The 22702-nt window shown below is 38.3% G+C and overlaps 1 protein-coding gene across 1 annotated transcript in view; it reads right to left on the bottom strand.

Annotated features, from left to right (window-relative positions):
- PDE3A (phosphodiesterase 3A) overlaps nucleotides 1–22702 on the bottom strand; it is a 366473-nt gene that overhangs the window by 48858 nt on the left and 294913 nt on the right. Inside the window, exons 3-5 of the mRNA XM_040235298.1 lie at nucleotides 17486–17743; nucleotides 14826–14980; nucleotides 7165–7289 (exon numbers count right to left, since the gene is read on the bottom strand). Coding sequence (XP_040091232.1) covers nucleotides 7165–7289; nucleotides 14826–14980; nucleotides 17486–17743 — 538 coding nt within the window. The remainder of the gene's footprint in view (nucleotides 1–7164; nucleotides 7290–14825; nucleotides 14981–17485; nucleotides 17744–22702) is intronic.

Below are 22702 nucleotides of genomic sequence, written 5' to 3'. Positions count from 1 at the left end.
ATATGTGATTTCATCCATTTATTTTATATTAATAACTGCATAATAATTGGTTGTGCTTCAACTGTTTCAATGAATACTGATGGATGGAGCCAGAGGACTCTCCGTTTACTTGATTTGCGCAAAGAACAGATTTCATTAGTCCCATCTCAAAACAGGTCATTTATCTTCCAGTGTTTCAGTACTCTAAGTTTACGCTTGCATCCCCCTATCTCTTTTGCCTACTGCTTCTTACTTTCCTCCTCACATTTTATTTAATTCCATTTCCTTACTCTCTTGGCCACATAAAGGGGCTTTTCTCTGCCTCTTTCCACATTTTCTTAAAACCCGGGGCAGGGGTCGGGGGTTGCGGAGGTGGGTGTAGCAGGGCATCACGTTCACTTAAATTACATCTATTTGGCAAATCAACCCCAACCTGCCACCCATGCAGGGAGATGAGTTCCCAAACAGAAGGGCCCATCTGATCAGGTAGAACTGTACTTGAGTTTCAGCTCTCTTGGCTCTTGGATAGTTTTCTTCCTTTTGGCAGACTTTCAGGGATGTAAACATTTCAGCATACATAGGATACAGGTTACTTTATAAACATTTAGCTCTGCCGTGAGAGCAGTCTAAAGATGGCACAATGCAAAGATGTTTTATGTACTTTAAGGCAAGAATGTGGGAGGCTCTTGCCGTTACTGTGACCCTCGTGTGTGTGTGTGTGACTCAGTAGTGTCCGACTTTTTGCGACCCCATGGACTGTAGCCCACCAGGCTCCTCTCTCCATGTTATCTTCCAGGCAAGAATACTGGAGTGGGTTGCCATTCCCTTCTCCAGGGGATCTTCCCAACCCAGGGATTGAACCCACATCTCTTGCATCTCCTGCACTGGCAGGCGGATTGTTTAACACTGGGCCACCTGGGAAGCCCAACTCTCATCTCTGCCATCTGCCTTTGTGGTATCCTCTGCGGAGCCTCTTTTCCTTCCACATGTTGCCCTTCTTAAGCACAGGCATATGAAGTCAGGAACAGGGCACAGAATCTGAGGTTGTTCCTCAAGTCTGTCTCATCATTTGCTCTGTTATTTCCAGGGAATACACTAACCACTAATTTCTATCTTCTTGACTTTATCATGTTGCTTATCATAAGCATTTTAATTTCATGACCCAACGAAGAAATTGAGAGACAGAAAACCAAATCCTTTCATTATCTTGTCCTCAGCTAGGGGCAAGACCAAAAAAAAATCTTAATTTTAAGTTATCTCAATTTGTCATCCTCATGTCTTTTCTAATAAGTCTTTAGGACAAAAGAAAGAATTCTGGATTAATTGTGCGGCCTTGGGCAAGTTATGCAACATTTCTGCCTCAGTTTCCTCATCTGAGTCTGTTTTCTGAGCAATACAAGAGTGCAGCAACACTTCAATTCATCCTTCATCCCTTGAGTTACTTGTCATTGTTGTCTCATATTTTAATTATTTTCCTTAAAAATCTTTTAAAAAATACCTACAATCTGAAAATATTGGGTTGGCCAAAAAGTTTGGGTGTTTCTATAACACCTTATGGAAAAACCCAGACGAACATTTTGGCCAACTCAACACTATGATTTATGCATATCATGTTTGTTTGAATGTAATCATGGTTTTCTAATTTATCTGTTCATCATTTCTATTATACCTTACAAATTTTCCTCTGCTCTTCTTTTTCTTTTTCAAATATAAACTTCTTTAGTTAAGATCTGGTAGGTGGTAAAGTTGTGACTTGCCTGAATATATCTCTAATTTATTTCTACTCTTTTGAAACAGATTTACCTGGTGCACAATTTTAGGTTGACTATCATATTCTCTCAAAACTTTGAAGAACACATTTTTCTGTCTTCTGACTCCATTTATTTACAACAATTTTGCTCTCAGACTGACTGAAGGGACTTATCTTTGGCTAACTTCAAGATTTTTTTTCCTCTCTGGCATTCTGTGGTTTCACTATTCTGTGTCTATGTTTAAATTGTTTTTTCTTTGTCCTTTCCTCCTCAAATAGTTTATGTTTCCTATCCTCTACTAAAACTATGATTATGTATATTAGACTTTTTAATGACTCCTCCTATGGCTTTCAGAATCTATTACATTGTCCAACTTCTCATCTGAGCTTTTTTTCCGGATACTTTCTTCACATTCTCTCCCTTCTAGTTTACTAATTCTCCAAAATTTTAGTAGTCTTTTATGCCATTTAACTTATCATATTTCCCTGATTATATTTCCAAAAGTCATTTAGCTGCCCTGCAATTATGTCTTCTCTCATTTCTTTTATGCCCTCATGTTTTTCTTCAAACATCTTAGTATTTTTTTGGCACTTAAATAACTTAATATATTTTTAAAAATTATTTGGCTGCACAGAGTCTCAGTTGCAGCATGTGGGATCTAGTTCCCTGACCAGGGATCAAACCTGGCCCCCCTGCATTAGGACCATGGAATCTTAGCCACTGGACCACTAGGTACATCCCACTCAACACCTTTAGAGATCTGTACAGTTGTTTTCATGTTTTTTCTAACTTGTGTTGTTTCCTTGCATGTTTACAGTGATCTGGTTTGTAAGTTCAAGCTGGTTTGAACTTTATATGTTGAAGCTGTATGGCTGTTAACTGGTGATGCTTTCCTCCAAAATTACCTATACATATTTTGTAGGGAGCCAAGGGGTCCTTCCTGACCTACCTCTTAAGGAATTGGAATGCAGGTCAGGACGCAACAGTTAGAACTGGACATGGGACAACAGACTGGTTCCAAAGAGAGAAAGGAGTACATCAAGGCTGTATATTGTCACCCTGCTTATTTAACTTATATGCAGAGTATGTCATTAGAAATACTGGGATGGATGAAGTACAAGCTGGAATCAAGATTGCTGGGAGAAATATCAATAACCTCAGATATGCAAATAACACCACCCTTATGGCAGAAAGTGAAGAATAACTAAAGAGCCTCTTGATGAAAGTGAAAGAGGAGAGTGAAAAAGTAGGCTTAAAACTCAACATTCAGATGCCAGATCATGGCATCTTGTCCCATCACTTCATTGCAAATAGATAGGGAAACAGTGGAAATAGTGACAGACTTTATTTTCTTGGGCTCCAAAATCACTGCAGATGGTGATTGCAGCCATGAAATTAAAAGACTCTTTCTCCTTGGAAGAAAAGTTATGACCAACTAGGTTTAGACAGCATATTAAAAAGCAGAGACATTACTTTCCCAATAAAGGTCCATCTAGTCAAGGCTATGGTTTTTCCAGTAGTCATGTATGGATGTGAGAATTGGACTATAAAGGAAGCTGAGTGCTGAAGAATTGATGCTTTTGAACTGTGGTGTTGGAGAAGACTCTTGAGAGTCCCTTGGACTGCATGGAGATCCAACCAGTCCATCCTAAAGGAAATCAGTCCTGAATATTCATTCAAAGTACTGATGCTGAAGCTGAAACTCCAATACTTTGGCCACCTGATGTGAAGAACTGACTCATTTGAAAAGACCTTGATGCTGGGAAAGATTGAAGATGGGAGGAGGAGAGGATGACAGTGAATGAGATGGCTGGATGGCATCACCGACTCAATGGGCACGAGTTTGCGTACACTCTGGAAGTTGGAGATGAACAGGGAGGCCTGGCATGCTGCAGTCCATGGAGTTGCAAAGAGTCAGACATGACTGAGCGACAGAACTGAAGGTGTCCTTTTGAACTAGGGTCACTTGTTCACTCACTCAATCCTATCTGACTCTGTGACCCCATAGACTGCAGCATGCCAGGCTTCCTTTGCTCAAACTCATGTTCATTGAGTTGGTGATGCCATCCAACCATTTCATCCTCTGTTGTCCCCTTCACCTCCTGCCTTCAATTTTTTACAGCATCAGGGTCTTTTCCAACGAGTCAGCTCTTTGTATCAGTTGGCCAAAGTATTGGAGTTTCAACATTAGTCCTTCGAATGAATATTCAGGACTGATTTCCTTTAGGATTGACTGGATTGATCTCCTTGATGTCCAAGGGACTCTCAACAGTCTTCTCCAACACCATGGATCAAAAGCAAGAATTCTTCGGTGCTCAGCGTTCTTTATGGTCCAACTTTCACATTCATACACGACTATTGGAAAAACCATAGCTTTGACTATACGAACCTTTGTCAGCAAAATAATGTCTGCTTTATAATACACTTAAGTGCCCCTTTAAAAGTCTCAGGTTTATATGGAATGCTCAGATTCAGTTCTTTCACCTTGCTCGGGTCCCAAATGAGCCTCTGCATTTCTGAGCTCATCTGAATTTGCCCTCAGTGCAATCTCTATTTAAATATTTTCCCACACTGTCTTGTTTCTAACCCTCATGAAAGATAAATTCTAATCCTCAGGTCATAAATGACTTGTAAGATACAAAAGAATAATAAATTTTTCTAAAGAGCAGAGAGGACCAGATTAATTTCTGGAAAACCAGATTGCCTTTAGTGATTTCTTTCAGTAATTTAATGCCAATAAAATGGTATTTTGTGGAGGAAGTTTCTTCATATGCTCACTAGTAGAGATTTAAGCCAAAGTTTTTGTCACTCAGTCATGTCCAACACTTAGTGACCCCATGGACTGTAGCCTGCCAGGCTCCTCTGTCCTTGGAATCCTCCAGGCAAGAATACTGGAGTGGATTTCCATGCCCTTCTCCAGGGGATCTTCCCAACCCAGGGATTGAACCCAGGTCTCCTGCATCGCAGGCAGATTGTTTCACAGCTGAGCTACCTAGGAAGAATAGTTTCAACAGTTACCAGTATAAACTAGGTGATCAAAGGGGAAAGAAAGTACTAAATTTTCTCTTCTAGATGGAAGAAACAACAGAAGTCCTTTCTTAAGTTGTGCTGTTTAAAATTAAGCTTATATTCCTAGGTAGCCTCTTGAAATATTAGTGGAATGTGAGTACTGGTTCTCTAACCCTCATAGAAACACTACCATTTCAGGACTTCTGCTTCTGGCTATAGTGCAATAATTTGCAGTAAATCCATCTATTTGTTATTTGAGAACAAATAGAAAAGCTGAGTTAAAATTAAAAAAGCTATCACAGCAAGACAACCAACTTGGAGAGATAGGTTTCCAAATAGAAGAGACCCTCAGAAGGGTGAGCCAAAATCCTGCAAAATGTTCTTCCATCCAGAACATTATTTATTGACCACTGGCATGGAAAAAAAGGCTAAGAATCCAGGCAGATGGATGCAGCTATTAAGAAGGCAAGCCAACAGAGCTTTTAGTAACGTCATAAGGCTGATGACACAAATACTGGAGTTTGGGGCTGCCATGGCAGCCAGGACTTGAATGTCTAACAGCCCAGTGGGAAGAGGGCAGCTTTCCCCTTGAGCCATTTGGTGAATTCCTGAGCTGCGATAAAGGCAGGAGATTAAGAGGCTAAGCAGGGAGCTACTGAAGAATCTCAGCAAGGCTTTCTGCAATGCTGAGAGATGAAAACTTGGAGTGAGAACATTCCAAGAAGGAGTTGCTGTTGTTATTTAACAACTAACTCATGTCTGACTCTTCTGTGACCCCATGGACTATAGCCCACTAGGCTCCTTTACCCGTGGGATTTCTCAAGGAAGAATACTGTAGTGGGCTGCCACTTCCTTCTCCAGAGGATCTTCCCAATCCAGGGATAGAACCTGTGTCTCCTGCATTGGCAGGTGTATTCTGTACCACTGAACTAACAAGGAAGCCTCCAGGAAGGAAAGGTCAGAGGAAATACCCCAGACTCTCAATTGGGATTTAAGGATGAGGCTAATTTGGAGATAGAATCTGACAAACTATTTCACTTTTGAGTTATCACAGATTCTGATTGAATAAGGTCATATCCTGAAACTTCACTGATACCTAAACTCCTTGCCAAAGCTCCTGGGTTCCATCTGGCCTCTGTCTACAGAACCTGCTTTCATCTCCCTCTCTGCATTCACTGTTCTCCCTTTCTGCTTGTTAGCTTTGCCCGTCATCATTTAGAATCTTAAGTTGTTGAAGCTCTCCATCCACACATTGGGTTTTATATCTCTTTAATTCTTTGAAAGTTTTCCCTCACTTTCTTATCATAGCCTTTAGCACACTACATATATACTAATAGCTTATACTCTGTATCTGTTTATACGCTCCACTTGAATGTAAGTGAGAATTCTGTGAAAGAAATAGGGTCTGGCTTCATCACTGCCGCATTCCTCAAACTATTTCAGTGTCAGATAGCATCTCTGGATAGTGAACACTCCATACATATTTATTAAGTGACACTTTTGGCTTCCCTTGTGGCTCAGACGGTTAAGCGTCTGCCTGCAAGGCAGGAGACCCAGGTTCGATTCCTGGATCGGGAAGATCCCCTGGAGAAGGAAATGGCAATCCACTCCAGCACTCTTGCCTGGAAAATCCCTTGGACGGAAGAGCCTGATAGGCTACAGTCCATGGGGTCGCAAAGAGTCGGACATGACTGAGCGACTTCACTTTAGGGAAAGAAAAAACTGATACTTAGAAGCACAGAGGGTACATTGACACCAACCTGAAAAACCCCATGCAGATCCCTAGACAGGAGAAATCACATTAAGTTTCGTTCTGTACCTGATTTAAAAGAGAAGGAAAACCTACCACCCATGTTACTCCTGGGTTTTTTGGTTGCTGATTTTTGAGGTTTATCAAAGGGCTGTCAAAGGTCCTGGACTGTATTTTCTCTGAATTTACATACCTTTTCCTTTTGTATTTTTATATTGGGGGTGTGTGCAGGTAAGTGACATGGAGCAAGACTTTCTTTGAAAAATTATAGTATGTATAGTAAATGAAGCATTTCCTAGAACTTATAAATATCATACTTCTGGAAAATATTTTTTAACAGACACTAAAAATAAAATTTAAATTTCATAAGTACTTCATTATCTTTTATATTAATAAGATAAAGCTTGCCTACTCAATAGTTACACTGATTTTTTTTTTTTACACTGATTTAATATTCATCCAGTAAGTTCAAGATGGGATATTTGGTGCAGCTATCTTAAAAGAATCTGCATCATCCTATAAACTGGAAATTTCAGTAACCAATTGGTTAATGAGGCTTTTTTGTTTTTAGAAGAGTCAAACCAAACACATCTGAGTGTTGCAACACTTAAAGCTTAGTTCATTCCATGACGGCACACTCAGTGAGTGTTAGCTCTTCCTCAGTAAGTTCTTTACCTGGTCGGTTTTGCTTTTTAGCCTTTACATGGTTAGAGGCAGAAACAGCGTAGGATGAAGTGAAGGATCTGCTTTTGGTGAGAGTCATCATCACTGGGTTTTTCCAAGAATCTGGATTAATAGCACTGTAAAGACAAGGTATAAAGAAAAATGAAGAAACTATCCTTTGATTATTGGGGCAGAACTTACCGGAACCCAATCATCCTTTTCATAATAGACGTTTCAATCTGAGTCATGGTCCACGTTCAGTGACAGAACCACTTGACTTCCAAGTGACAAACTAGGTTATCTGAATTCAGTCTGTGCTACAGGGTCACAGGACACACTCTTCAAGGATACTGGGTTAACCAAGACAAAAAGAGAGCTTTACTGTTCATTCAATTACTTGGTATCCAACACCTTCTCATTCTATTTCCATAATCATATTCCTCAAAAATTTTCTAAAACCATGGCAAACTAACTTTAAGATGCAGGTGAACTTACATTAGGTATGAATGACATGATGCTTTCTTATATACTTTTTTAAATTTATTATTCTTGGTGTAACTAAATTAAGAAATTCAAGTACTTTTCATTCAAAGACAATATTCTTGCAGTATCTTGAAGGTTAATAACAGGTCTTTAATCAGCCATTTCTTTTACTGGTGATACTGTGTAAAAAATGGAATGATGAGACAGATTCCCTTGTAGACACTAATGGGCCTGCTACTAAAGGTAGCACTGATGCTGTTTACTAGGAGAAAGGTAATGGCAGTGAGTCTTCACTCGAGGGAATGTTTTCAGCAGGATATCCTTGCTCTGTCTAAGTATTATTGTAAATAAACCTGTAATCAATTTAAATAAATTTAAATAAATCATAAATCAATCTAGAAGGTTGGGATGAAGAACACTACAAAAAAATCCGTGTAACTAATGGATATAAATTATACCCAAAATTTATCTGTAGGCACTGCTCGAAACCTTACATTCTGAATCTGAAACAGAATCTTGTAATTTGAGAGAAAAAAATATTCGGGAAGCCATATAGACTGTCTTGGTTTGCTCCAAAGGAAAAGTGTGTAGTCTATAGCCATACCACTCTGAACATGTTGGATCTTGTCTGATCTTAGAAGCTAATCAGGGTAGGGCCTGGTTAATACTTGGATGGGAGGAAAAGTGTCTGCTTTATGGTTTGGTTTGTGTTTTGCTAACATCGGTGTGTTTTTGAGCATTAGTAAATTGGTAATGCATAAAATCTATAAGTTGTGTGAGAGTAACTGGACAATTTGATCCCTAGCCAATCTTAGATTGGCAGTGTAAACAGGAAGTACCTGGCCTCTTTGGGTGGCTTATTGTAAATGAAGCTGAAATGGATGTAATTATGGGGTCATTAATGAGTAGAGATTGTCATGTAAGCTATATAGTTAATGAGGTATAATTTTGAGGTTTTCTATAATCAAAATAAAGTTATGGTTTTTCCAGTAGTCATGTATGGATGTGAGAGTTGGACCATAAAGAAAGCTGAGCACCGAAGAATTGATGCTTTTGAACTGTGGTGCTGGAGAAGTCTCTTCAGAGTCCTTTGGACTGCAAGGAGATCAAACCAGTCCATCCTAAAGGAAATCAGTCCTGAATATTCATTGGAAGGACTGATTCTAAAGCTGAAGCTCCAATACTTTGGCTACCTGATGCAAAGAACTGACTCACTAGAAAAGACCCTGATGCTGGGAAAGATTGAAGGTAGAAGGAGAAGGGGATGACAGAGGATGAGATGGTTGGATGGCATCACCGACTCCATGGACATGAGTTTGAGCATGCTCTGGGAGTTGGTCATGGACAGGGAAGCCTGGTGTGTTGCAGTCCATGGGGTCACAAAGAGTTGGACACAACTAAGCTACTGAACTGAGCTATAAGCAAAATGGCATCCTTTGTACAAGCATCATGATGTGTGTATTGCTTACAATTCTGCATATTAAGTCCAAACCAGAACATGTGCTAAGGTGAAATAACAGGACTTTTAGGGTATGCTGCACTACCAGTTTGAGACCTCTCAAGGAGGAGGATGCTGAGCATTTGCTTGGCTACTGCCTCTGTTCTTTGATTATTAGTAAATTTACTGATGGGAAAGATCTGTTACCTGTGTTCAGTCTTATGTGACATTCTGCTACTAATTACCTCATTTCTTCTCTTTTATCCTTTTCAGAGAGATTTTTATTCAGCTGTTGACCCAGATATTTTAAAATTTCATCTTTTCTCTTTACTTTAAATAGCATTTGAAAAGTGGAATGCATTCCAGCAATTATCAAATACAATTTAAGGATAGCCTACAAGATAATATTTATTTCATAAAGTGAAAGTGAAGTCGCTCAGTCGTGTCCGACTCTTTGCGACCCCATGGACTGTAGCCTACCAGGCTCCTCTGTCCATGGGATTTTCCAGGCAATATTACTGGAGCGGATTGCCATTTCCTTCTCCAGGGGATCTTCCCAACCCAGGGATCGAACCCAGGTCTCCCGCATTTTAGACAGACGCTTTACCGTCTGAGCCACCAGGGAAGTCCTTCTTGGAAATCTCATTCTAGGCAATTCACAAGTTTCTGGAATTCTGAAACAATAATATCAAAGAAAACTTTGAATCTGAGATAGATAACTATATCAACTATTTCCTGATACCACTATTCCCTGTCAACTACTTTTGCTGGATTGATTGATGTATGAGACTTACTGTGAAGACATTGGATGTCATGTTTATGTGGCCTACATGTCTTGTCAGCATACTGTATAATAAACAGATTGTGACTTTTCTATGTAGGCTTTTAAAAAGACCTTAACATTAACTGAATTTATGTTTTAATACTTTAAAGAGTTATATTATTAAAAGTGCGTTAGTCACTCAGTCGCATCTGAGTCTCTGTGACCCCATAGATGATAGTCTGCCAGGCTCCTTTGTCCATGGAATTCTCTAGGCAAGAATACCAGGGTGGATAGCCATTCCCTTCTCCAGGAGATCTTCCTGATCCAGGGACTGAACCCAGTTCTCCTGTGTTGCAGGCAGATTCTTTACCATCTGAGCCACCAGGGAAGCCCTCTATATTATTAAAGCTAGCTCAAAACTGTCTATTTTTATTTATATTTCTTTAATAAAAGCATTTAAGATAGGCTCACTTTGAGAAATTTCATAAAGTGCAATAATGGAGCATCTTTAATGTATGGGAAGTTAATGAACTTTAAGGTAATAAAATCCTAGCCATATGTCCTTTCTTAATATGCTAAATATTAATTCCTTAAGAGATATTGTCAATAAAAATGAGAAATCAATATATATGAGTGTACGTGTGTATGTATGTCCATATATACACATATACATACACTTTATAATTTACAGGTACTTTCAAATATATTCCTTTGTGTGAGTCTTCAATAGTTTTCAGCTGTCTATTGATCTTTGCCTTTGTGATTCCTATTTAGATCTTATTAATATGTAATGATTTGAATTCCAGTGAGAAAAATAGCTTGGGGGAACCTCTACTTGATCTTCCCACACTAACACAGCATGCAAAAACTATCTATGTGTTTGCTGTGGAAGACCTCAACCCTCCTCTACAAAAGTGGATTTTATCACCTTAGTTCTACTCATAAAAACTTCATCCTAGGTCCTAAAAGTCTTACCAGGTCCTAACAGTTTCTTTTACAGAGTTTACGGCCTACTGTCATTTCCATGGCCAATGTGGAAGGTTTAGGGTATGATTCATTTCAGACTTAAAATTTCTCTCAAGCTTACTTTTTTTTTTTTTTTAATAAAGCACCTGTTTGTATTCTTCCACTTAATTTTACTCCACTCATGTCATCATTCCCCCTTTCCTGAAGAATTTCTTCTGGGGGGTACCAAGGCTCTGGCTACACACATCTGAGTGGTGGGGTCAAGATCCTTCTGACTCTCAGTCCAGTGTCTTTTGACTCAGCTGGATTTAAAACCACCCAGGAGTAAATCATCTGGCTATGCATCTATAGGAACATAAGTTGAGGACTGTTTCTACTTTTCACTTCCTACTCTTGTTCTTCTTTTGATCACTGCAGTCCTCAAAGAGCCTCAATAAAAAGACAGACATGGAAAGGAAGAAATAAAAGGACTGACAGGGAAGAAGCTTCAATGATTAAAACTCAAGTCAGTTTTGAAATCAGTCAGTTTTAGCAACAGGTCTTCTAACTGAAGAAGGTTTTAACTTTGGTTTATTAGTAGGGCTGGAGATATTCTGAGGCCATCTTTTCACTGTTTTCACCTACAACCAAGGATGAGTCAACCCAAACTAGCTGTGTTTAATGGTGGTACTATTGCTACTTACTGACATATGGTTTTCCCTTAAAGGGCTAAATTCTCTTCAGAATGAATTTTATTAATATTTTTTTAATAATGGTGAAAAAGTTGTATCACTCTTAGATGTTATATCAGGACTTTTAGTAGGATAGTGAAATTAAGGAAGAGTAAGTTAGTGGAAAAAAGCATACCTAGGCAGGACATCAATGAGTACTTTTAGGACAAAAGGAATGAGTGGGATTATATGCCATTCCTTTTCTATTCTGAAAATAGTTGAGAAGGAGCATTTATTTCATAAAACAGAATGACAAAATCCTTAGGAGTTAAGCTCATAAAAGGTTTTGAAAGCTTCTTCCTCATGTTGATTTCACTTTCAGCCTCTAATCTCATTTAACTAAGAGAAGAAGAGTAGTAGGAGAAATGAAAATTGATGAGAAGTAACAAATAATAACAAAAAGAAAGGAGGCATTTAAGAAAGCTTGAATGGATTTTTGGTAGAATCATTCTATGGATAGTAAATAAAGGAGCATTAACTATAGTATGACAGGAATCTTGGCAAGATGTACTGGGAAAATAGACAACCTCTCTAAAGACATATACCAAAAACATAAAATTCATGTTTTTAAGCAACAAATAAATAACTATAATTTCCTACCACTTATCAGTATTTGCTACTGTAAAAGTCAACAGTCAATATTTTCATGGGAAAATACTATTAGTGACCTATAATTTTGAACTTCAGGAAATGTTCATGAAAGAGATTAACATCCCCCTATGGTGATGCTTCAGAGAAGGCAATGGCACCCCACTCCAGTACTCTTGCCTGGAAAATCCCATGGATGGAGGAGCCTGGCGGGCTACAGTCCATGGGGTCGCTAAGAGTCGGACATGACTGAGTGACTTCACTTTCACTTTTCACTTTCATGCATTGGAAAAGGAAATGGCAACCCACTCCAGTGTTCTTGCCTGGAGAATCCCAGGGATGGCGGAGCCTGGTCGGCTGCCGTCTATGGGGTCGCACAGAGTCTGACATGACTGAATCGACTTAGCAGCAGCAGCATGATGATTTTTCGAAGTTTCACAAACATCCAGGTGATAAGACAGAGGGGAATTATGTGAACTCATGTGAAAGAAAGAATCATTCATGCTTGCTTCTGATTCTATAGGTTTTTTAGATCATCAATAATATTTAACATGAAAGAAACCAATTATGTTTTTAAGTAAGAAAGCAGGAAAAGTTAACAGTCATTAAAAATTCTTAGGATTTGAAAGGTTTCCATTTCTCTGCCAGCTTCAGAATTGGGCTTTATATTCAAAGCCAGGGTCAAAAGAAAACCACTTCTAATATTGTCATCATGTAGTTCAATAAAGATGTGATAATTTTTCAGTCATTAGATCATTAATAAAACTGATATAAATGTTTCAAAAAACCTGAAATTGTATATGGTAAATGTTCTCATAATTATTATTCACATAAAGTATGCTACTTCTATGCCAAATAGTAAAGGACAAACGCAGTAGCTTTCTCTGAAAGAATTTCTCTCATGATGATGTTTTCTTCAAAACTCTTTCTAGATCTTAGTATTATCTTTTCCTTAGCTTTGGTAATTCTGATTTTTCAACCACTTTGTAAAATTAGAATTAATATTCTAAGTAAATTGTATTCTATTTATTTTTATTGAGGTACAATCAAAATACATTTGTTTTAGGCACATAACATGATGATTTGATATTTGTATATAGTGTGAAATGATCACCACAATGTGCTGTGTGCTTAGTTGCTCAGTTGCATCTGACTCTTTGTGACCCCATGGACTGTAGCTCACCAGGCTCCTCTGTTCATGGGGATTCTCCAGGCAAGAATGCTGGAGTTGGTTGCCATTTCCTCCTCCAGGGATCTTCCCAAACCAGGGATCAAACCCAGGTTTCCTGCATTGTAGTTGGATTCTTCACCATCTGAGCCACCAGGGAAGCCCAAGAATACTGGAGTGGGTAGCCTATCCCTTCTCCAGGGGAACTTCCCAACTCAGGAATTGAACTGGGGTCTCTGCATTGCAGGCGAATTCTTTACCAGCTGAGCTATCTGGGAAGCCCAATAAGTCTAGTTAATATCCATCTAAGGCTTAGATGGTAAAGAATCCACCTGCAATGTGGGAGTACCGGGTTGGAAAGATCCCCTGGAGAAGGGAATGGCTACCTGCTCAAGTATTCTGGCCTGCAGAATGCCATGGACAGTCCATGAGTCTCAACAAATATCTTTGTACATTTTTTTTTCTTCTGATGAAGACTTTAACATCTATTCTCTTAGCAACTTTCAAATATATAATACAGTATCATTAACTATAGTCACCATACTGTACATTCCCACAACTTACTTATTTTATAACTGCAAGTTTTGATCCCCTTCACTCATTTTGGCTACCCTTGACCTCTGCCTCTGAGAACCACCACCAATCTGTTCACTGTCTAAATAAAGTTTAAGTTAAAAACTGTTTGAACATATTTAGTTGCTCTTAGAATGATCTACCTTTGATCTGATTTTCTGCCCTTCAAATCATGCCAGGAGAGCTGGTCTGGTGAACCGGGGGAAATCCAATAACCATTTGCAAATGTTAGGTTGGATACCGTCGATGTAAAAATCCAACACAGATCTCAGTCCAGGTAGAATCTAGTCTGTCTTTATTCTGGGTTCAACTTTACCCATCCAAATTTACAGTAGCAGACATCACTTCAAGTCACTGTCCCCATTTATACTTAAGGCCATACAACACCATTTAAGCATAATTATCTGATATCAATCCCTGTACTTCTCTGGATTTAAACCAAATACCTTTTTCATTTTCAAAGCTGGCCTTAAACCAACTATAATTTTTTGGGCCTCCCTTCCCCTGTAATTTTTTTTGCCATATATTGTAAATCTTTATTAATGATCATTTTTCATAATTAAGTAAACAATCACTTTGGATGCTACTATATTTTACTTTATATATATATAGTTTCTTTAACTTTTCATTTTGTACTGTGGTATAGCCAGTTAACAACGTTGTGATAGCTTAGGTGCACAGCAAAGGAACTCATTCTTCCCCATGCTCCCTTCCCATCCAGGCTGCCACATAACACTGAGCAGAGTCTCCTGTGCATGTAGTAGGACTTTGTGAGTTATCCGTCTTAAATACAGCAGTGTGTACCTGTCCATCTTAAACTCCCTAGCTGTCCCTTCCTTCCATCCTTCCCTCCCCCCTGGAAACCGTAAGTTCATTTTCTAACTCTATGAGTCTATATCTGTTTTGTAATCCCCTGTAATTTATAATAATTTTTGATAAGGAACTTCCCTTAGAAACATGAACCCAACAGGAACATCACCTAACCTGGATGAAGGTGCTTCATGCAGCTTGATGCTGGCACTACGGTCCCTCCGGACAGGGGCAGGCTCCAAAGTGGGCAGACCTGTGGCAGAAGTGGTGGTGGTCCAAGTTGATGAAACTCGTCTCAGCAAACCGGGGGGCAAACTCTTCCTCAGGCGCTGGGAAGAAGGAACATTGATTTTATTACCAAGCATATTTCCTATCACTAACTTCTATGTAATATAATGAGTTTTTAATTAGCAATGAATATATTAAACTATATTGGTTGAATATCATATCTCTAAAATTTGGGCACTCAGAAATTCAATAAGGAACTCTGGCCAAAATCAATTAATGTTATAAAAATAACATTTTGGGACCTTCATTTCAATGATTATATAAAAATGGGATTATGGGAAATGAGAGCCATTTTGGGCTAATTTTATTGTCATATTCATCAAACAGGGCTTACATACCTATAAATATTAATATATAACTTATTATGAGCTGCATTTCTATTAACTAGCACAACTGTTGTTATACCAAAGTGTTTACTGATTTAATTGACTTAATCCTTGATTTAGAAATGACGAGACCTAAGGGTAAGAGTGTAACTCACAAGATGTACCACCTCTCTTGTGGTTAATATGACTTAAGACAGACAGGCATTTGGGTAATGTCATTAGGACGAACATCTTGTTTTTGAAAGAAAAGTATAATTTCTACTTATAACCAATAAACCTGATACAGAAGAGGTGACCGGGACAGACCAGGAGTGGGTGTGAAGAGACTGGGAAAGGTGCAGCAAGAAAGTGAAGGAGAGCAAAGAGGAAATGAGCGTGGTTCACCATGCAAACCACCATTCACCCCAGCTCCTCCCAGTGCCCAAGTCCCCCAGCCTGCCCTCCACTCTTTTTCTCTGGTCCCAAAGGCAAAGTAGTCTGCTGACTAGGCCCCCTCCTTGACCAACTCAAGTTTCGTCCATAACCAGGTCTTTGGGAGGGGAGGGTATAAGTCCTCCAAGAACCTGAGTTCCGATGTCTGATGCATTATGAGGTTGAACGCCTGTTAACGGAAGACGCTGCTAGTCGATCTGCAATTCCCCTTTTTGTCCTTTCTTCTCCTAACATAGCCTAAGTGGGATTTGTGACACCCTCAGCACTCAGGCATGATTCTGAGTTCACCAGGATGAACAATGACCCTCCAAAGAGACTCTTAACCTTCAAAATCAAAGGGAAGGTAATCTAATACAACTACAGCAATAGTGATGAGGTAGGAGCTCATTAATTTATTTGTGGCCAGTGACTCCTAGAAGAACAACTGTGCAAGCCGAGTTTAACAGAGTCTGCTCTTCCTAAAGATAGTAAAAGCTTTGAGAATTAAGCATACGGCACCTTGGGATTTAAGAAGAACTCTGATACTAAATACTTTTCCAAAATATCTTAAAGATATATACCCTAGGAGGGAATTCAACAGGAAGAGAAAATGTCAAGCAATGTAAATATCAGGATTCTTGTCTGTAAATCTGTCACTGACTCTGTGTCTATTTTGAGACCCAAGGGAATCACTTTCTCTTTCTCCATCCATTTATTTTCATATCATGCTTAGCCCTATCTTTCTCAGAGAAGTAGATGTTCACAGGAAACTTAAAAACACCTAATTGACAAAGTTATCTGAAGGACACAGTCCTGAGTCCAGAGACCCACAATGGCAAGAACACAGATGTTACTGACTGACCATCAGCTCCAGGGCACAGCTACTTATTTACCAAATAAAGAACTGTGCTGGATATACCTGAGACCACTGAAATTCTGATTCTTTGCCTTCTTTTTTGGTCCTTAACATGATTTGTTTTCAACTAACACTGAGGTCTAAACTGGAGGCAGAACTCTACTCCCTACAGCTCACTTTTGTAAAACTCTCATATCTTCTAAAAGAAGAAAATACATGAATCACTAAGGCCAACTTCTACTTTAAATAATCAAAAATCAAATAAATTCTTCCAAGTTAAAAACTTGTTGGATTTGGGAAAGACATGAGGGTACCGTGAAGGCTACCACACTAAAAAATCAAAGGGGAAAGGAATCTCGCATTTTAGAAGACAGTGAGTTTTTAACAGAATCCACAAAAGTGGGAGCAGGGGGTTTTGCCTGCTTTTATTTCCCTGCTATTATTTTCATCCCAAAGACTAAGGCCTGATATATGGAGAAGAAAAAGCCTGAACACAGGAATAAAAAAAGTTAATGTAAAAAGGTAAAATTTTTTGTTTACAGAAAGCTATCGGGTATAAGGATGGAAGTCTTCATGTTTACTTTTCTACTACTTTGGTCACCATGATTGACAAACACTTCTTAGGGGAAAGAAAGTGAAAGCATTAATCGCTAAGTTATGCCTAGCTCTTCACGACCCCATGTACTTAGCCCACCAGGCTTCTCTGTCCATGGAATTTTCCAGGCAAGAATACTGGAGTGGGTTGCCATTCCCTTCTCCAGGGGAACTTCTTAACCCAGGGATTGAACCCAGGTCTCCCACACTGCAGGCAGATTCTTTACCATCAGGTAAGACTTCCTGGGGGGTGGGGTGCGGGGCTCACTGATATGAATCACTCGGTGGGTCTGGAGTGATAAGTAAAAGGTCTAGGAGAAACAGTTTCACCCTTTCAGGAGCATGTCATTAACACCTACCTTGGGGATAGCCAGCTTGTCTTTTTCAGCGCTTTCTTCAGAATCAGAGCAGGCGTAGTTTTCACTGAAGGACACGACGGGGTTCACCCTGGGCTTGTGAATGGCCTGGATGGTGAGCTGCGTGCTGAGGAGGTTGCTCACTGCCCTCAGTGACGTGCACACGTTGGGGGGCAGAGAAGGGTCTGCCAGGAGGTCAGTGATGAGGCCGTGAGCCTCGCCCATCACGGCAATATCCACAGTGATGCTGGTTCCTGAAGACTGAGACACCAAACACAGGAGGTTGGGTGAGAAAGGCTTGAGGCTGGAGGCACAGGAAGGGAAACTGGGCTTATTTAGAAAAAGTGGACCAAAGTGACACTACGGTGATAGTAAAGTAACATTCAAATCACATTTCTGTTTCAAATTTTGCCCAATTTTGCCATATCTTTTTGCTATTTTTGTGTTCATAGCACATTTTTTACTGCTAGACCTATAGATTTTGAAGAGACAAAAAGATAAACATTATTATTTTTTTTAAATAAAAAGCTTCAGGAAACAAAAAAAAATGTTCAATTACTTCTTATGAAGATCTCAACATTTTAATGTACTTCATACAGTAGTGAAGGAAAGTGAAGTTGCTCAGTCGTGTCCAACTCTTTGCGACCCCATGGACTGTAACCTACCAGGCTCCTCCATCCATGGGATTTTCCAGGCAAGAATACTGGAGTGGGTTGCCATTTCCTTCTCTAGGAGATCGTCCTGACCCAGGGATTGAACCCAGGTCTCCCACATTGTAGGCAGATGCTTTACCATCTGAGCCACCAGGGAAGTTCACTTACTTCATATAGTAAGTGTCCATCAATAGGCAAATTTAAAACAAATATGATATAACATATATATACATATACACACACATATATATATACATATATATACATATATACACACACACACACACACACACATATATATATATATATATACACACAATATATATATATGGTTGGCCAAACAGTTTGGGTTTTTCTTATAATCTTTCCAATTTTATATAGACACACACAACACACACATACACACACACACATGCATATATAAATATATGCCAGGCTTCTCTGTCCTTGGAATTCTCCAGGCAAGAATGCCTGGGTGGGTAGCCATTCCCTTCTCCAAGGGGATCTTCCCCATGACCCAGAGGTTGAAACCTGGTCTCCCACATTGCAGGAAGATTCTTTACTGTCTAGCCACCAGGAAAGCTCAGACACACCCACTCCCCCCACCACATATATATTTATGTACATATTATGTATAATATACTTATGTGCATTATATATATACATATAAATTTCATTCTGAAAAGTAACATCAACATACAATAAAATTTTAATTTTATATTCTCATATGATATTTGAGCCTGGTGTGTGGTAATTATTCAATTAATATTAGAAACACAAAAAGCACCTCATTGTGCTGTTCAGATTCACAAACTGTCCCTCTTGTTGTCAGGAATAATAGAAATTTCTGTTCTGGAATTCTGTGGCACATCTGTCATATTCTGCCAAACTGCTTCTCAGATTCAGAGTTATTACTCTATACTTGCTAAAGGAATGAAGAACATAAAACACAGAGGAAAGGGATGTTCTTACAACCTGCTGGTCAGGCAGTAATGCAGACAGGAAGATGTGGGAGCAAGGGAGAGTATAGGCAGGGTCAAGGTTAACAAAGTAGATGAAGCTGAAGGATGGCATGCAGACGACTGCTAATACTGGAATGGTGCCACAGTATGAGGCCCAAGGAGGCCGGAACACTGGCGTGGGTCACTGTTCCCTTCTCCAGGGGATCTTCCCACCCCAGGGATGGAACCCAGGTATCCTGCACTGCAGGCAGATTCTTTACCAGCTGAGCCACCAGCAAAGCCCACGAGGAAGCCACGTAACTTTAAATTGAGTAACAGTGACGGATGTGCAGGTTTTGGAACTAGGCTATTTGCTCCAAATTCTGACTCCTGACCCTACCACTTTCTATCGCATGATCTCTGGCACATTAGTGAGCTCTCTGTACTGTGACTTCTCCATCTGTAAAATGGATATAGTATAGTACCAGCCTCAGAAGGTTATTTTAATAAGAATTAAAGGGCAGGAACTTCCCTGGTGGTTCAGTGACTGAGAGTCTGCCTTCTAATGCAGAGGATGTGGGTTTGATCCCTGGTTGGGTAACTAGGATCCCACATGCCGCCAAGCAACTGAACCTAGGTATCGCAGTTACTGAGACTGAATGTTACAACTAAAGAGAAGCCCACAAACTACACAGAAAGATTCTACTTGCTGCAATGAAGATTCCAGGTGCTGCAACTGAGACTCAATGCAGCCAGAAATAAAAAATTAAATTACATGCACCCCAATGTTTATCGCAGCACTGTTTATAATAGCCAGGACATGGAAACAACCTAGATGTCCATCAGCAGATGAATGGATAGGAAAGCTGTGGTACATATACACAATGGAGTATTACTCAGCCGTTAAAAAGAATACATTTGAATCAGTTCTGATGAGATGGATGAAACTGGAGCAGATTATACAGAGTGAAGTAAGCCAGAAAGAAAAGCACCAATACAGTATACTAACACATATATATGGAATTTAGAAAGATGGCAATGATGACCCTGTGTGCAGGACAGCAAAAAAGACACAGATGTGTATAGCGGACTTTTGGACTCAGAGGGAGAGGGAGAGGGTGTGATGATTTGGGAGAATGGCATTGAAACATGTATAATATCATGTAAGAATCAAATTGCCAGTCTATGTCTGATGCAGGATACGGCACCCTTGGGGCTGGTACACGGGGATGACCCAGAGAGATGTTGTGGGGAGGGGGGTGGGAGGGGGGTTCATGTTTGGGAACGCATGTACACCCGTGGTGGATTCATGTCAATGTATGGCAAAACCAATACAGAATTGTAAAGTAAAATAAAAAATAAATTAATTAATTAATTTAAAAAAAATTAAAAGAGGACTTAAAAAGTAGATTATATACAAGGCACTTACTATTGTGCTGGTTATAAGTGTCCAATAATGATAATGATATAAATAATAGTAGTGATAATTCTGGAGATTTTCAGCAAAAGGTTATTAGGTAGAAAATAAAGTTTAATCATTCTGACAACAGACTTAAAAATGAACTCCAGAGATACAAAAAATTTAAATGTATAAAATTATCAGATTATTAAAAGGAAATATGGGGGACTACTTTATAATTTTGGGATTAGGAAGACTGCTAAAAGTAATATAAATGGCATAAACTGTCAAGAAAACACCTAACAGATCTGATGAAACCCAGAAACTTCTCATAAGAAAATACGCTATAAGCAAAGGTAAAAAACAAACAGTCCATGAAAGAATATCTGCTACCCAGAGAAGATAAAACATATGTGAATAAAAGGCCTCTAAAAAAATAAAAGTCAATAGACAATTCCCTGTTGGTTTCACTGCTGAAGACCTAGGTTCAATCCTTGGTAGGGGAACTAAGATCCCACAAGGTGTACAATGGGACTATATATATATATATATATACACACACACATATATACACACACACATATATACATATGTATATACACACACACATATATATATAAATCAATAAATGATAAACTGGGAGAAAGGGAATGAATATACAATTCAAATATAATTTAACCATCAAATAAAAAAAAGCTACTTGTCTCATGAATGTTTAAGATACAAATTAATGAAATAAAAGCAATGTTTACTTATTAAATAAAAAATAAAAAAAGATTACTAGCACCAAGTGTCAGTAATGGGGTGAGGAAATGAGCAATAAGTAAAAACAATACAATATTTTTTGCAAGAAGTTTTTGCTGAACCTATCAATTTATAGTTTAAAAGTATATATTCTATAATCCAGCAAGACAATGTAGACATCTAAAGAAAAACTACATTTACACAAAAATACAAAGACAGGGTCACAAAGGGCATGGCAATGTTCTGATAACAAAGAGTGTGGCCATAAATGCATATCAACAGAGATATTGTTAAAAAATGTTACAATATAAACATAAAATATCATGTACTTGTTTTAAAATATTTGGGTAGATATGTAAATGTTTATTTGGAAAAATATTTATAAAATATTGTTCTGTGGGGAAAAATGTATGTCACAGAAAAAGTGAACATGCATTTTTTTGTAATCAGAAAAATATGATAATTATGAAAATACCCAGCATCTATGAAGGTATCTAGTCTTATAGCAATAGCAAGGATAAATTATTCTGTAAAGCTATCATATAGAAACTATGTCTTTTCATACTAGAATAATAAGAGTAGCGATAGTAATACTGGTGGATAATAATGGTGACAGCTGATATTTATTCAGCACAATTCTACAAGGTAAGGACTATTATTTTTTTATTTTTATTAGTCAAAAATCACTTGCCAAATAACTGAGTCAAAAATAACTCTGAATCAAATAGCTGGAGCATGAAAACGTCAGGCTGCAAACACATACTCTATTTCCACAGCCCAAGAGCTGAGCTAGCAGGACGAAATAAATACCGAATGTTTTCATTGTACGTTACTAAATATATCTGTAATTATTTAATGCTTTATTTAATCATTGTGCCATGTTTTTCTCTCTGTGTAGGTTTAAATATATTCCATGAACTGACATGAAAATTTTAGTGTAACACTAATAATTTTAAGATATATGATTATGTTTATTTCACATATTTACTTACATTGTTAACTTCAAAAATGTTTGTGAGAAATGCCACGAAATTAGTTTAAAATTCCCTTTCAGAAATGTATTCTCAAATACATCTCTATTTATTATCCTTCTGAAAAACTCATCCGATATGATCTTCCTAAACAGAAATATACATTTCTTCCCATGTTGTTCTAATAAACTTAATCTACTACTTAATCACTGTACTGTTACTCTAGAAAATTGAAAGTTTAAATCAAACTTTGTATTCAGGACATAAAATTTTAAGATGTTTTGACAATAAAATTAACAGTTTATATTCTAGTGGCTAATAATTTAACACATTTCTTCAAAATGGTCTCAATGCATAAAACTTACAAATCTGAAGAAAAATCAGAATATATTCACTGAAAATTATGAATACACTTTAAAATAAATTATTGGTGAGAAAACAAGTCTATCTTATAATTCTCTAATTTTATGCCTTTTTAAAACACTTTTAAAAAAGTAATCGATGAATTTCTT

The sequence above is a fragment of the Oryx dammah genome, unplaced genomic scaffold (genome assembly GCF_014754425.2).
Source record: "Oryx dammah isolate SB20612 unplaced genomic scaffold, SCBI_Odam_1.1 HiC_scaffold_29, whole genome shotgun sequence".
NCBI classification, from domain to species: Eukaryota; Metazoa; Chordata; class Mammalia; order Artiodactyla; family Bovidae; genus Oryx; species Oryx dammah.
The sequence above is the reverse complement of the archived record's forward strand: the minus strand, read 5'-3'. Positions and strand labels throughout refer to the sequence as shown.